At 40.1% G+C, this 15,903-nt stretch overlaps 2 protein-coding genes across 5 annotated transcripts; both read left to right on the top strand.

The window, feature by feature from the left end:
- Window positions 1-2,314: 2,314 nt before the first annotated feature.
- On the top strand, window positions 2,315-6,189 carry calhm3 (calcium homeostasis modulator 3). The gene is made up of 4 exons (XM_049601257.1): window positions 2,315-2,601; window positions 4,227-4,354; window positions 4,467-4,594; window positions 5,740-6,189. The coding sequence occupies exons 1-4, from the start codon at window positions 2,315-2,317 to the stop codon at window positions 6,187-6,189; spliced, it is 993 nt and encodes a 330-aa protein (XP_049457214.1).
- A 3,987-nt stretch (window positions 6,190-10,176) lies between these two features.
- Window positions 10,177-13,722, top strand: LOC125903998 (calcium homeostasis modulator protein 2-like). 4 transcript variants are annotated; one of them, XM_049601250.1, is made up of 4 exons: window positions 10,177-10,419; window positions 10,538-10,573; window positions 10,717-11,335; window positions 12,782-13,722. In XM_049601250.1, exons 3-4 carry the CDS (start codon window positions 10,784-10,786, stop codon window positions 13,193-13,195), a joined length of 966 nt encoding a protein of 321 aa, XP_049457207.1. In that variant the 5' UTR covers window positions 10,177-10,419; window positions 10,538-10,573; window positions 10,717-10,783; the 3' UTR covers window positions 13,196-13,722. The 4 variants fall into 4 exon arrangements, with proteins under 4 accessions (XP_049457207.1, XP_049457212.1, XP_049457211.1 ...); XM_049601255.1 differs by lacking the exon at window positions 10,538-10,573; XM_049601254.1 differs by having other exon boundaries at window positions 10,177-10,573.
- Window positions 13,723-15,903: the final 2,181 nt, after the last annotated feature.

The following is a 15,903-nucleotide window of genomic DNA, read 5'->3' as shown; positions in this document are numbered from 1 at the left end:
CTTTATGTTGTGTTTATTCCCACAGTGCCCCCCAAACACTGGGAATACTGTTGAATACTGTTTTAACAGGATAAGTGGTGTTGCGTCAGTATGCCGGGTTGTAACTCTCTGATGCATAGTTGGAGCTAGATCAAATAAATGATTCATAACTGAGATATTCTTATTATTCAAACAAAGTTTTCATGTTGTGCTCCCTGAGTTGAGCAACAGGCATGAGTATATGGAGGGTAGATCAGTCCAACACATGAATTTTTAATGTTGTCCATGAGTTTCTGTTTTACCTTAAATCTAACTTCACTTTTCCCTTTGATCATCACGTGACTGAAAAACAGAAAATTAAAATAAATGTTGTAGCAGCTCGTAATAATGGGTCATAATGTAATAACAGAAATGTAATAAAAGTTCATAAGCAGACGTGTAGTGCTTAGTCATGTGAATGTGTGAAAATTTGAACTTCTATTTTGAACCCACTGTACCTGGGCTTGGGGCGGCGTGATGGTGTAGCACTCTCCCCTCACAGCAAGAGGGTTATAGGTTCAAATCCACCAGCTAGCTGGGGCCCTTCTGTGGGGAATTTGCATGTTCTCCTCATGTCAGTATAGGGTTTCTCTGGGTGTCTCCCACAGTCCAAAGACATGCAGGTTAGTTAAATGGTGACTTTGAATGTGAGTTTGAGTAGTTGTCTGTCTCTTTGTGTCAGCCCTGTGGGAGTAGAAAGTAGAAATGACCTACTGAGATACTACTTCTACATAACATTGCACCTTGAACTTTGACCCTCTTGTTCATATATCTGTACCTTGAAGATAAAACAAAATGCCATTCACAGAGCTCACCAGAGATGGAGGTCAACCTGCGGAGATCTGCTGTTGTTACTTTTCAATTTATGTAGTTTTATCTTTTAAGTTATAACTGCATACACTACAGATGCTAACTTATTATATTCAACACAGTGAAATTACATACGCATTTCTCTGTCATTGTTATTTTCATAGTTATGTCCTTTTTTGTTGCTTATCTTTATGATTATTTTGTTCATTTAAACAATTAAAATTTTTCTTATTACTGCTCGACTGGTCATGAGTCACATGTATGTACATGTATGTCATCTGTCATTGTGGCTTCTGACAGCTGTCAATGAGCTGTCATCTGTCTGTGGCTCAGTTGATGTGACTTATCACTGTGCAGAGGACTGTGGGTCAGATTAGTAGGAGTGGGGGAAATAATTGACGCAGCATATCATCACAATATTTTAGACACACAGTGCCAAGTACTGATTGTTTTAATACATCAATTATTAATATTACAAATGCAAATTAAACTTTAGGTAGTCTACTAGAATAATATAATCATTTGCTTTTTCAGTCCACCAGATACATTTTGCTGCAAAATAAAATGGCTGAAGTAAGATGAACAGACTGAAAACTGAGTCTTGTTAGATAAAACTGATGTTAACAAAGTTTTCCTTTGGAGACATAATTTACAGTTGAAAAAAGGTAATGTGTAGCAATATATTTTATGGCAATACTCAGCATATCGTTACATATTCAAAATTGCAATAATATTGTATTGTGACCTAAGTATTGTGATGATATTGTAACATGGATGGATCGTCTGGTGATTCCAACCCCTACAGAATAGCCAGAAAAGCATGCTGGCTTGCATACTGCAAAAAGCGACCAGATGCAGTAGAATATCCTGGTATTTTTGGCATACTGCAATAAGACTACTGTGTATTGGGGCAGACTTACATCTTTTTGTGGTATACTAAATCGTATGGTAGAAAGGATATTGAAAGGCACAGTATGTTACACTTTACAACCACAGCAGTGGTGGTTGATCTACTCTACAGTCTCATATTCTTTGAAGTTGAGTTTCAGGCCCGGTCCTGACTACAATACAGCCCTACCTGGAACTACTGCTGCAGCTCCTTTTCTCTCTGTAAGCCTGTGATGTGGGACAGGGAGTGGCCACACAGCTCTGTCACCTGCACAGGTGTATTCATGCATTCTCAGACCCTCCCTGGATCACTGCAGGACTCACTCCTTAACTGATATCTTCCCACAAGAGCTCAGGTTGTTTATTAAGACTGCTAAATTGTGGATTTAAGACTTTTTTCCACAAAGGATTAGTTCATATTGTGAGGTAAGGTGACTTTATGTACAGATTTTCTGATGATGAGCATATTTTCACAGTAGCTGAAACATTTTGTAAAACTGTACATTACTAAAACAATTTCTGTCTTCATCACTGGTTGAATAAAAACCAAGCAGCAGTTGGATCCCCTTGCTGTTTTTACCTCCAGTATATTTGAGCTATGGAGCGTCTGAAGTTAGTCCTGCAGTACTTCCAGTCCAACTCTGAGTCCATCTCTAATGGAATATGTATCATCCTGGCCTTGGTCAGCGTCAAGCTCTACACCAGCTTTGACTTTAACTGCCCGTGCCTTCCTCAGTACAACAAAATGTACTCTCTGGGAGTGATGATCGTCCCACCAATCATACTGTTCTTCCTGGGGGTCCTGGTCAACAGACATACGGGTGTCATGATGGATGAGTGGATGAGACCCATGGGGAACCGATCCAAAAATCCTGCTGTGGTTAAGTGAGTCAAATATTGCCTTCTTTAATTTACTAAAACAGTGTCGCAAAACTTAAATCAATAATCCAGGCTATTGTTTGCTTAAATCACTGAAATCATTTATTTGTCAAAATGTGTAGCCACACCAGGCTAGTAAAAGTGACTAGGTGTTTAATAGGGACTAGGCTTTTAATTAAAGTTTTATGGTGTGTGTATAAATGTAGAACTGTAAGGCACAAGTGTTTTTTTTTTCAGGACAGCCTGGGATATGTCATCTGACATTATAAAAGCCAAAGGAAAAAAACATCTTAACATTTTTATGATTTTATTCATTTTTAAACACACATACACCACAGATTTGCAGGTGCACTGTGCCTTTAAAGTTGTAGCTAAAGGCCTCAAGCACTAAACAAAAACAAAGCCAAGTCTTTATTACAAAAGTCTGAGCTATTTACATGTTTTCAAACTTGTTTTCAGTTATACAACACTTAGTTCTAACCAAGTGATTTGACTGGCCAAAAGGCATACCATGAGTGCAACAGTATTATGACTTTTAATTATGCATGTATCACTCCGCTTTGCAAGTCTTCTAAACTGTTGATAATATTCAGCTGGTAATTAGCCATTGTAAGAAACTTTGCACAACAAAGATGAACATCTTTTCACAAATAACATTTGGGTTAAATTAAGAATGGTTGTCAGAAGTAAACAAAGGGACTGAGACAATACTTCAAACCTCCAGGTGTGACATCAGCCCACCGAAATAAATTAAAGGAGAGCAAAAATGAAGCTAACGTTGAAAGACAAACGTTGAACTTTTTTCAGATTGTGCAACGTCTCAAAAATATAAACATTAACATTTAGTCTGTTAAGAATCTGAGCTGAATACAGTCTTGAGGCAATTTTAGGGATTCATCTGGGGCAACTAAGGGGGAGCTATACAGCATTAGCCCCTACCTTGGGTTTCAGGATGCTTCAAATTATTATATTAATGAGCCTCTGGATGGACGGGCATGGAATTTAATGCACGACCCATGATTCATATCAGCTAATAGTGTTTTCAAAGGTGTTGTTAAAGAGATTACAAGGGCAAGGGAAGACGACACAGCCAATATGGAGAGAGAGTCAACAGTTTCAGGTTCCTCTGTGAAGAGCGTTGGTAGCTTCAGCTTCCTCTGTGGAGAGAGTCGGCAGCTTCCAGGTTCTCTGTGGAGAGAGTGAACAGTTTCAGGTTCCTCTGTGGAGAGAGTCGGCAGCTTCCAGGTTCTCTGTGGAGAGAGTGAACAGTTTCAGGTTCCTCTGTGGAGAGAGTCAGCAGTTTCAGGTTCCTCTGTGGAGAGAGTCGGCAGCTTCCAGGTTCTCTGTGGAGAGAGTGAACAGTTTCAGGTTCCTCTGTGGAGAGAGTCTGCAGCTTCGGGTTCTTCTGTGAAGGACTCACCACACAGACACTAGCACAGTGACAGCAAGACAGAAGCTCTTCTCTGCAGGTTGAGGAGGTTCACAATTGACACCAGGATACTCTGCAAGATCTGCAGCGGCACCATCGATAGTTTATTTGTAGCAGGAGGCTGTGACAGGCTAAAGGTGATGTTTAAGGGTCAAGCTGTAAGAAATGTGAGGATGAAAACTGGTCCAATGTCCTCCTGCAGGTACCTGTTCTCAGCCATGATCCAGAGGGCCCTGCTGGCACCGATGGTGTGGATCTTGGTCACTTTGCTGGATGGAAAGATCTTCATCTGTGCCTTCAGTGTTAGTGTAGACCCTGCACTCTTCTCAGGTATGAGCAAACACAGAGAAATACATGATCAATGAGTGATCTTACTACAATCTATACTATTCTGCTGTCTGTTATTGGTCTGTATGACATATCATGTGTTCTGTTTCTTCAGGTTTACCCAATAATACAGGTCTGGATGTGATCAAAATCATGGCCAAAGTGCCTTGTAAGGAGGACATTATCTTCAAGAACAGCTCTTTCCGCAAAGCAGTCTCCCGTTATGTCCGCTGCTATTCACAAGTAAGCTGTAACCTCAGTATGCATACACATATGAGAATGTGGTGGATAGGGTCACAGTGACCTTGACCTTTGACCAGCAAATCCTAATCAGTTCATCCTTGACTCAAAGTGTTTATTTGTGCCAAGAAATTCCCTCAAGGCATTCTTGAGGTATCATGTTTTTGAGAATACCATATCAACCACTGCAAATTCTATCAAATTCATCATTCCATATATCAGTCAGCTACATTCAGAAATATTGTATCAAGTTGGAGGCAACACAGAAGAACTCTTTAATACATGTACAAAAGTTGGGTCTGAACTTTAATGATGCTGTTGTGTTCTGTTAAAAACACACACACACACACACACACACACACACACACACACACACATATATATATATATATATATGTATACATACATATATATAAATTCATGGATACGGTCATGGGTAAAAATGAACTAGGCACGGGCAGGCAGCAGGTGAGAACAAAAATATATTTTTTATTTTTCAGAATAAACCAAATGAAAAAGATGTGCAGTGTATGTGTAATATTTTTGACCTCTAAATCACTATTATCAAGCCACAATTCCTTTTATTTTGAAAGTCAATGACACAAGTCAAAGCTTTGACCCCATCCTCACATTCGTCATTGATGTGGGGGACTCTAGCAATAAAAATTTGCTGCCTGAGGATAAGGTCACAGCTTACATCCGGTTTAAGACACCTCAGGAGGAACCTTTTGAGGTTTTATGGTGGTGGAAGGAGTATGCTAAGATGTTTCCTAACCTGGCATTGATTGCGGGAATGTTTTCACCATCCCGGCATGGAGCACAGCCAGTGAAAGAGACTATTTGTAACTCAAGAACCGAGAACCCAACTTAATGTGTGACTGTAGCCTGTGTATGTTTATTCACTGGTGTGGGTCACGGGACTTTTATTAACAGGTGAGGGTGGGCACTGTTTTGACTTAGACATAATGACAGGTAATGTGTCAGTTCTAGTACTGAGCTTAAGGCAGGTATTGGCATGTGCAGATTTTAGTATCATGAACAATTGCTGCCACTAACTCACAGCTCTCCATGGGCTCTTCACTGTCACTGCAACAAATGACTGATAGCCTTTGTTGGCTTTGTGTAGCTAACTCTCCTGCCCTGTCTAGGCAGTTGGCTGGTCCATCCTTCTCTTCCTGATTGTACTGGGAGCAATGGGACGTCTCATCAAGCCCTGTTTCGATGACCACGCCACCTTCCTGCAGACGCGCTACTGGAGCAACTACCTCGATGTGGAGCAGAAGCTCTTTGACGAAACCTGCGTCCTGCATGCTCGTGACTTTGCCCGGAAATGCGTGGTGCAGTTCTTTGAGGACATGAGGGAGGATGCCATTCTCCATCTTCCCCACCCGCTCTTCATCGCGAACTCCAAAGAGGAGTGGGAGGATGAAGAAGAAGAGAGACTTCATGGGGTATCAAAGCAGGAACAGGTGAACCAGCTGCTCAACAAGTGGTACTACAATAAACCTGAACTGGACGTCACCAGGATGGCCCACAGACCCAGGATGTGTGTTACCTGGGAGGACCGTGATGGGAAGACTTTATACTCTGATGTCTAGGACACACTCAGTGCTGTAGGATGAATCACGTCATGATGACCAGATCACTATCATGAAGCTATCAGCATGTTTGATGCAGGTTACCTCAGTGTAGCAGTAAATGTTGCTAAAGTCACTGATGTCTAAGGTCAGAGGTCCACTTACTAATGATTCAGCGCTTTCAACTGCATCTCATGATCTTCAGTCAGCAAATTGAACTTGCACAGGTTTCATCACAGTCAGGGGATAAGAGGTGGAGGTATATGGGTGGAGATGGTAACCCCTATCTCTGTTCAAAGATGTTCAAAGATGTTAATGATGTAAATGACAATTCTGTTTATTTATATCTTGATTAAGATCTTTCACTTGTTTCTCTGTGTTTTGGACTGCTTGTAAAAAAGTTGCTCTTAGAGTCAAACCATGTTGCGAGGGTTATTTGACTATGTTAGGGTTTGGTCTGGTTGGTTTTGCATACAGGTTGTTGACATGAAGCTCACCCACTCAGATTGATGGAAACATGCAAATGGACATTTGGAATCAAATAACTTTACAGATTCACACAAAGTTTCTGTTTTTATTATTACTTTTATCACTTAATTGTATTTTATTCAGTCTGCTTTAAACATACACTAATAAATACTTTTATATGTATTAAATGTGTTTGTGTACACGGTGTTGACATAGTCACAGCCACAGAGAAAAAACATGGTTGATGGAGGAGAAGTCCAGGAAACAGCTCGCTGAGACAGAGAAGAGATGGAAGATGAAAGTGCAACAGATGGAGAACGAGCAGAAAGAGCTGGAGGAAAAATTCAAAAAAGACATGGCACAGTAAGAACAGACCTGGGAATACAAAAGAAAAACATAGGGAGGCAGATCAGTAATTTGGCCAGCTACAGTAGCCAACTAACATATCCACTTAGATGGTGAAGAGTGCTCCAGGGATGATGTTTTTCTGTAAGCCAACGCAAAAATTGGTTCCCTTGTCAAGAAGCCAGTGGGCTTTTTTCACCAAAGTTTGGATTACTGCAGAAAATCAGATCTGTGGCAAACAAACATTTATGATACTTACATGTTTTGTTTGGCAAGATAATCTTCACGAATGAACACCGTTTTTGACTATTGAAGCCTAAATGTAATCTCTAGACATAAAAAAGTAATGTTAAGCTGTAAACAAATGACACCATGGTAACACAACCCAACATCCCTACCACAGTGCTGCTGTAAAGCCGTGTTGTGCATGATGATGTTCAGTATTCTCGTTTAACCACTTGTTAGCAACCATCTTTTTTACGACACACCAAGTTTCAAAATTCTTGAGTGGGGTCTCTTATGCTGACCACATTTCCAGCATCTAACCAAAAACCCATCCAAAAAAAAGGAGTCCAAAATTGCCAACTCATTTCTGGGATTATGCATTATCAACTGCCATTTCTGTTCTCCGCTCGACCCGTAAACATATGCATTAATCAGTGACACGGACCTGAACCTGATCCGTATTTTCAAAATTACCAAAAATAATCAGTTTCCACTATGAATAAGTATAACTTGGTGTTATGCTTCATCACATCAGACAAGCATTCTGGCCCTGATCACACAGAAAGCGTTGTAGCAGCTGGAGGTGCTTTTTTGTTATTGTTTTTAATGAAAATGAAGCATTTTTCTCGTGTTTTTTGCATTGCTAGGTGCCTTGCATTTCTTCGCTCTACGTGTTTGGAGTTTTTGCTGGAGTGCTCTGCGCTGAAAAGACCTCAGCTCGAAGCTGAAAAACGTGAAAAGTTTATTGTTCTAACAAGAAGTTTTTCACATTATAACAATATATTTTTACGTTTTAACAACATATTTTTCAGGTTAAAACATGATAACTTATATTGTAAGAACATGAAAAATTTGTAAGAATGTGAAAAGTTTCACATTAAAACGTGATAATTTATATTGTTAGGACTGTAGGAGGATCAGCCTTTCTGAACTCTCCCAAAATCTAAATCAAAAGGGACAGTTCTAAAGGAACTCTTTCACTGTCATCCTGGCGTCAAGTGTGGTAAAGGTGTCAATTGGAAACCCTCCAGATCTGAAGTTGCTGATCAACATCCCATCCCTCCTTCTAGTTATACTCTTTATGCCTGAACCTGTTACGCTCTTAAACTCGGTTCCTGTGTAACCTTTGCTTTTCTTACGATCAGAATTATTTTAAACTTTTAAGTTTTGCTCGACACATCCAGGATTGTTTTGTCTGTCCTGAGGTTTCTTTCTTTTTGTCTGTCCTTCAGTAACATTATATCTGAAGCGATGAAGCCAGCCGATTGAAACATTTTTTCTACACGCTGATAATAATTTTGATAATAATACTGAACAGTTTTAACTGTTTTAAGGAGAAATTTGTTGATGTTTTTACAGCACTATAAAATAGATATTAGGGAATTATGATGTATCATATATATTAAAATGGCTTTTTGCTTATTTTTTATAGATTTTTAGAATTTGTGCTCATTCAAAGGTGTCAGGATTTGTCCGAGCCTTTGTTTTTTTTTTTCCCTGTGTTTTTCCCTCCTCTTGTGTCATGTGTTTGTGTTGTCTTGTCCTCCCTGTCTGTCATCCCCAGGGCTGGGCAGGGCCACCAGTCTCGTGCTCTCACTCTCCTGCGCACCTGCAAAGCATCAGCCTGATTACTTCTCATCTCCACTTCATGGTCCGGCTTCACGTTTCATTCTTTGCCAGTTCGTTGTTTCAACCTTAGTGGTAACGCTCTCGGCCTTGTTATTCTTTGCTCTGTGCTCCTGTGGTTTCTTGGCTCTTTGACTGGTTTTGGATCATGCTCGTTTTAGGATTGTGGGTTGGATACTGTCGCCTCAAACTAACTATTTTTTGCTTCCTAGCCCTGCCACCTGCCTGCCCCCAGCCTTGCCTCGCCCAGCCCCGTCATGTTGTCTTCCATCACCTGGGCTCCTTCATCTGCCCTGGATCCCTGTCGTTGTCTTTGTTTTTGTCACTTCACGGCACATTTTAGAGCATGCACTTTTTTGTAAATAAAGCAATTTTTTCACTGATCTGCACTGAGGGTCCCGTCTCGTTCGTTCAGATATTTAAGTCCTGACAAAAGGTAGTGTAATGAAGGACTGAATGATTTAAAAACTGTTCATTTATTATTTAATAGTGTAGACTTCTGTGTTTCCCTGGAAGAAAGGAGGAATGAATAATGACAACAAACAAAAGAAACCAAAATAAAAACACTGGTAACGGCTGTTGTTGAAATTATTGCTTTAAACATCGGTATCAGTATTAGCCCAGAATTTCAAAATCGTTGCATCCCCAGTTAAATTAGAAAGTTCAATTGTACATTTTATTATAATTTTACAATGTCATATATTTCTTATTGTTTATTCTTCTGAACAAGTTCATTTGCAGTTCTTTTTTGTTGATTGTTGATTTAGCCTATATGATTATTTTAATACATATACAACATGTTACTGAAAGCAAATCTGCACATATTTCTATCTTATTTTGTTATTGTTAACTAGGTTATTTGCATTTTGGTAATAAATGTGCACTACGGTGACTGCAGCAAACAAATTTTTTTGGAAGGGTGGAGGGGTACTTGCCTAGGGCACCCAATGTGCTAGGTCCACCACTGAATGTAAGCAAGCTCTCAAGGCGACCAAAATGTGTTTATTGATGCCGTCCTCTGTCTCCATCAGTCACGTGACTCTCGCCTCACAGGTTGTAGCAATTCCTCAAGAGTCTCTCTGTATTTTTCACATCTCTATGTATTTTGCAACTCTTTGTATAGAAAATGATAAAACTTAGTTTAAAATTCTGAATGAAATTCAATCTGGATCAATCACTACCCTCAAACTCAGGCCAGTTTCATGGCCAGTCATATGTCTGTAACTGTGATTCATTTTCCTGATGTGTGATCATCCAGGCACTCAGTTCCTGCTCAGTCCCGCTTTTACTTCCATTTTGTTCTGTGATCAGCAACACATGTTTTCACTTACAGACCACATTTTTTTCCACTAGGAAACTGGAGGGCAGTTCCTGACTGTGAGTCATCACTGGTGCCCACACTGCTCACACAGTCAAAGTTGCACACAAGAAGAGGGACTTCTCTTTTCAGTCTTACATGTATAAGGTCGATTTTTACATGTATAAGGTCGATTTTTCCCAGTTTTTCCCGAGGTGTCATTGCACTGGATGTGGAAAATGGACTACAAAGGCTGAGTCATATGTCCCGCCTCAAGTCACTGCCACAGCGTGAGTTTGCATGACTACTTTCCATTGTGACTCTTTGTTTTCAATCAGGCGGCTGGGTTTATTTTTAAAAAACATAAGTCTCAGTATGTTTTCAACTGTCTCTGACTTCTTTTTTTAGAAACCCTATAAGTATGACTAAAGTGTGACACTTTCTGTGAGTAAACTGAATATGTTCAATAAAAACATTCATTACTCTTCAGACTACAGTAATATCAAAGCAGTGTGTTTGTCTGAAACAGAAAATTCTCTTGAACTCCTAGTTTCTTATTTATTTCCCTGTCCTTTCTCTCTCTACAGCCTGCCGTTGGTGTAAACCAAGCACAGCTCTTCAGTGTTATTCTCAGTACAGACCTAACCTCTCAACATGGCTGCTTATGCGCTCGTCACAGAGAACTTTAAGTTTATGTCCCTCTTCTTCAAGAGCAAAGATGTGATGATCTTCAACGGTCTGATCGCCCTGGGCACTGTGGCTGGCCAGACTGCATACAGTGTTTTTGCCTTTGACTGTCCATGTTCTTCTGGGAGGAACTACTGTTACGGTCTGGCTGCTATTGGTGCTCCAGCACTGGCATTTTTCCTCATAGGAATAATGATGAACAAAAGCACCTGGGACCTGGTATCTGAGTGTCGGCTCAGAAATTGCCGGAAGCTGTCGGGAGCCGCATCCTTTGCGTTGCTGGGAACCATCATTGGGCGAGCTGTGGTTGCTCCGCTAACGTGGACAGTTCTTTCTTTGCTCCGGGGCAAGGCATACACATGTGCCCTCAGTGAGTTTCTTGACCCCAAAACGTTGGAGGGCTTCCCCTCAGATCAGGGGTCAGAGGTAATGGCGAAATTCCCGTGTCAAGAAAGTGTTCCAAAAGAGCTGCAAGGCTTCTGGCCTGAAATTGAACGACGACTTAAATATGAATCTCAGGTAGTGGAGTACTTTATGTTTTGTCTTAATTTCATTCTTTGTGGAAACATCGTGGAAAGTAGGGTATGTTCATTTGCTTTTTATCACAAGTTAAGTGAGAGTATTGAACGCTTTAACCCCTTTCCCACTGCACAAAAACCCACTAACTGTAAAGTTTTCACGGGCCTCCATGCTGCTTTCTAATATTTACTAACCTGTTTTCTTGCCTGCCTGTGACGTCACACTTTACACACACTGGTTTACTGGCAATGGGAAAGGAGTCTATGGCCTATTTTTAGTGGGGTTTTCCCTGTTAAAAAAAACAACTTGCATACAAATGCTAATTTTGGAGGGAAAGCGGTATTTATTAAGTATGGAGCTTGAGTCAGGAGGCGGTTCGCCTAACGCTGAATGCAGGTGGAAACAACTAGCCTGACTCAATTGCATTTACACTGAGGGGCAAAACAAAGTATTCACAACCATGCTAAAGATTAGCTGTGTGGTTTTCTGCACATCAAATAAACTTTAAAATTCAGAGTTAAGTGGTATTTTTAACCAGGACCCAAATTTTCCCATGTTTTTGTGTCTAAGTGATGAATGACAACAACATTATTTGAAATTGGTCCAGTATTTAGCAAGCACAACGACCAGGCTGCAGCGTAGACACTCAGGGCCTGTTGGCACCATCCATCTATGTCCACTTAAAGTTCCTGTTTTTGCCACTGACAGGCTCAGATTGTTATTATAAATGTCTGAAAAGATAATTGAAAGGATCCCTACAGAGATTTTTGTGAGAGTATCCTTTTTGTTGAACCAGAAACGCACCCAAAATTGCTACTGCCACACCCAGCAGACTCCATTTAAAGTAACAACAATTTTATCATGGTCAAACACACTTCATTCTCAAAGCCAGCAGAAACAAAATATTCTCACAGAACCCATCTTGGTTCATCTTTTCACTGTTATGACAATCACCAACCCTGGTATGGTTGAAATAAAACCTTAATTCACCCAGTTCAATGTGACAATATGCTAGTTCTGTACATGATAAAAATGACTTTATGTGGTGGGTTTGGTGATGGCGATGGCTAGCTGTAAAATCAGTAAGTTGGTTGGTGCTCTGTACACTGTTTAATTGTATTCAAAATGGCAGCTGGGTAACAAACTTTCTCATTTTAAAGCTAAACAGTCAGTAAATATGTTTCTGAACATAGATAACTAATAACAGAATCTTTATTCAAATTTGATCAGTGCTGCCTACTTTGGAAGTTTAACTGCAGTTAATGAGAAGTGATTGACATGACTGACACTGCATTAGAGACTCCATGGCTCTGATTGGTTGTTTTCATTCACATGCAGTAAGGCCATTAGAGATGCTACAAGGAAATACAGTAGGCAGAGGAATATCCTTTTTTTCCCCCACATCTGTCTCAGAAAGTTCACTTCATGACTGTCTGGTCTTTTCAGCTGATTGGCTGGCTGCTGGTGGCAGGAGTGTCTTTGGCGGTGTTCCTGATGCTGTGTGTGAAGCGCTGCTCCTCTCCTCTTGGCTACCTACAGGAGGACTACTGGTCTGAGTACCGCTCTAATGAAAAGACCCTCTTCCAACGCACGGCATCTGCCCATGCTCTCCTCCTGGCTGCAGAGAATGTTAAGAGCTTCTTTGGCTTTGTGGCACTGGAGAAGGAAGAGAAGGAGCAGCTGGCAGAGCATCAGAGCGCTGGTCCTATCTGCAGCACTAACTGGAACAGAGTGACTGGTGTCTACCTCTACAGGGAGAAGAATGGACTGCCTCTGTACAGCAGGCTCAACAAGTGGGCCACATATAGCCTGGAGAATAACATGGAGGCCATGGAGAAAGAGATGGACACATTCAACTGAAAGAATTATTCTAGAGCGCAGTTAAGTGACTGACTGCAACCATAAAGTCATCAGTAAACTTCTGACAGGCTGCTTGTTGGATCATCAACCTCCTTCAGAAATTTCTGACAATTTTAGTAACTTTCTGAAACAGACAAGCTGAAAATCACGCACAATATTTCTGTTACTTTACCTGTACTGTAAATGTGTTTGGACTGCTTCAATCCCTCAGTCCCAAAATAATGATTCTAGAGTTCCTTTGAATTATGGGGGAATAGGTCCCCTCAGTTGTGTTTTTAAAGTCTATTCTAGTATTCTTAATGAAATTGTATTGCTATTTTGAAACATTTGGTTAGGTGGTAGACAAATGGCTTTCACATGTATTCTTTATCTGGCATACAAGAATGGAAGCCAACTTTTAGTTGTTTCATAAATATGTAGAAAGCTTTTGACTGTATAAGCCATAAAATCTGGTATGGATGGTACAATCTGTAATGCCTTAAAAGCTCTTTAGCAAGCCCCAGTTGCATGTGTGCTGGTTATTGACTACAGACAGAATCCCGATGGTTGTTTTGCAACATCTCATGGGTAGAAAACCACTACGTCACGGGCATCAAATGAAATGGTTAGTTTTTAGCCCCCTAAAAAAACATTAATATCAATTCAAGTGTGTGTTATATTTAGAATATTTTAACACTTTATCTTGCCAGCAGGCAGCCCTTTCCGACAGGGAACTGAGGCCGCTATCTCAAAGCCACTCCATGGACAAAAACAGTAATTTTAGAACATGGGAGTTGCTGGTCTCCGCTGTCTTGATCAGTTAGTGTGTAGGTATAGAGGTGAAAATATTCCAGATATAGTGTACAGTTAAACTAGTATTATTTTTTTTTACCTGGCTAAAATACATTTTTGGCTGTGGCCCAGTCTTCAGTAGTGCATTGCTTAGCTTCTGTGCCAGTAGATTTGGTTTATCAAGGACACTAGCAAAGCAACACAATACATAAAATGATCACAGTGGAAATGTCAGACAGGTCAGATCACTGTGTTTAACTATATATCTTTAAAGGTAACAGTTACAGCTGAAAATTATAACAGAACTAAACAAGTTTGTCAATTTCACATATCTCTGCAATCCAAAACATTTGCCAGTTGATTATCCTGTAGTTTTAGTGTGACTTCACAGTGAAGCTGTGTTTTGTGTTTTGTGTAAACCAAAATTGAAAAGATACAGTCTGATTAAGCATATCTACCATCCAGAGCACTAGAGGAACACACACACACACACACACACACACACACACACACACACACACACACATACTTGTTTTTATTACTCCGTGGGGACCTAAAAATTGGACCTGAAATTTTTTTCACGGTGGGGACCTCACCTTAAAGAATCATTTTAAGGCAAAATTAATAGTCAAAATCAATTCTCTGATTTTTTTAAAGCACTTCTTACCAGAAAAGTCACCAAAATTCCCAAGTTTTTTCAAATTAATTTTTTCAGGTTTTTCTATTTCACTGGGGACCCCTTTTTGGTGTCGTACCACAAACCACCACCAGGTGTCAGACAATTAAATTTACCAAACGGATTTTTTCTATTCACTTTTGAGTCTGTATAAGAGCAGAAATTAAAGTAAAATCTTTTGCAATCAGTGAAGATGATTATTTAGAAGAGAAAATGGTGCCTATATTGTAATTTCATGCTGTTTTTGCATGTATATTAAGCCAGCACAGTGTTGCAGTGATCAGTGCTGTGTCGACCCCTGTGTCTGAGAGGTGACCTGAGCAGGTGAACCTCACCCGCACCCTGTCAGCTGGGACGGGCACATATATGGACCAGTAAAGTCACAAATGGTGAAAAACTGAAAGTAAATACTTAAGTCAAGTACAGTAAGATGTGATTACTGGTATATAGGTACCAGCTAATGCAGTGTTATAATGCATGTCATCTTTGCTAACTCTCATTTAAATACAGACTTGAGCCGATAAAGCAGCATGCAGAATGAAGAAGAACAGAGCAGCATGAAGAGAGGACAGAGAAGCGAGAGAGAGAGAGAAGAACAGAGCATGACAGGAGGAAGTTACACTATTTCAGTGTAGTTTGATGTGGTTAAAGCGTATGTGCAATGTAGATTTATCAATAAAGTACAGATGTAGCTGAAGGTCCATCCCTGTATATTTCTTACATATTCAATAATACAGCAGACTGTGAATAAGTATACTTAATAAACAATAACTGCATCTGAATGATCACCACTAGACACTAGCTGTGTTGGCCTAGTTGTACTGTTACCAGAGAAGCTACAAGAGCCAGATTGTGCATAAACAGAAATAACTGCATCTGTTAGCATTGGTTGTTAGAGCAACATGGACAAGTGACAGGAGAGGAGCAGAACATCATGAAGACAGGAGCAGAACAACATGGAGAAAAGCAGCATGGACAGGAGGAAAAACACAATGTCAGTGTAGTCACTGCTGTGATTACCTGTGGCACTCAGCCTGCGCCTTGTGCCTATGACCCAGTCACACCAATGCTGATATTCAGCACAACACCTTGTAGCATTTCACAACTTTTCAGGTCTTTTAGGTTACCACTGTTCCAACTTTGAGGTTGGTATTAAATTCTTAATGAGGATATAATTTTTCAATACAATGATATTTCTCAGCTTGAACATTTGATATGTTGTCTTTGTGTCATTTTACTTAATAAACAGGTATATTTTTTT

The sequence above is a fragment of the Epinephelus fuscoguttatus genome, linkage group LG16 (genome assembly GCF_011397635.1).
Source record: "Epinephelus fuscoguttatus linkage group LG16, E.fuscoguttatus.final_Chr_v1".
NCBI classification, from domain to species: domain Eukaryota; kingdom Metazoa; phylum Chordata; class Actinopteri; order Perciformes; family Serranidae; genus Epinephelus; species Epinephelus fuscoguttatus.
This window is presented reverse-complemented; position numbering and strand designations above follow the sequence as displayed.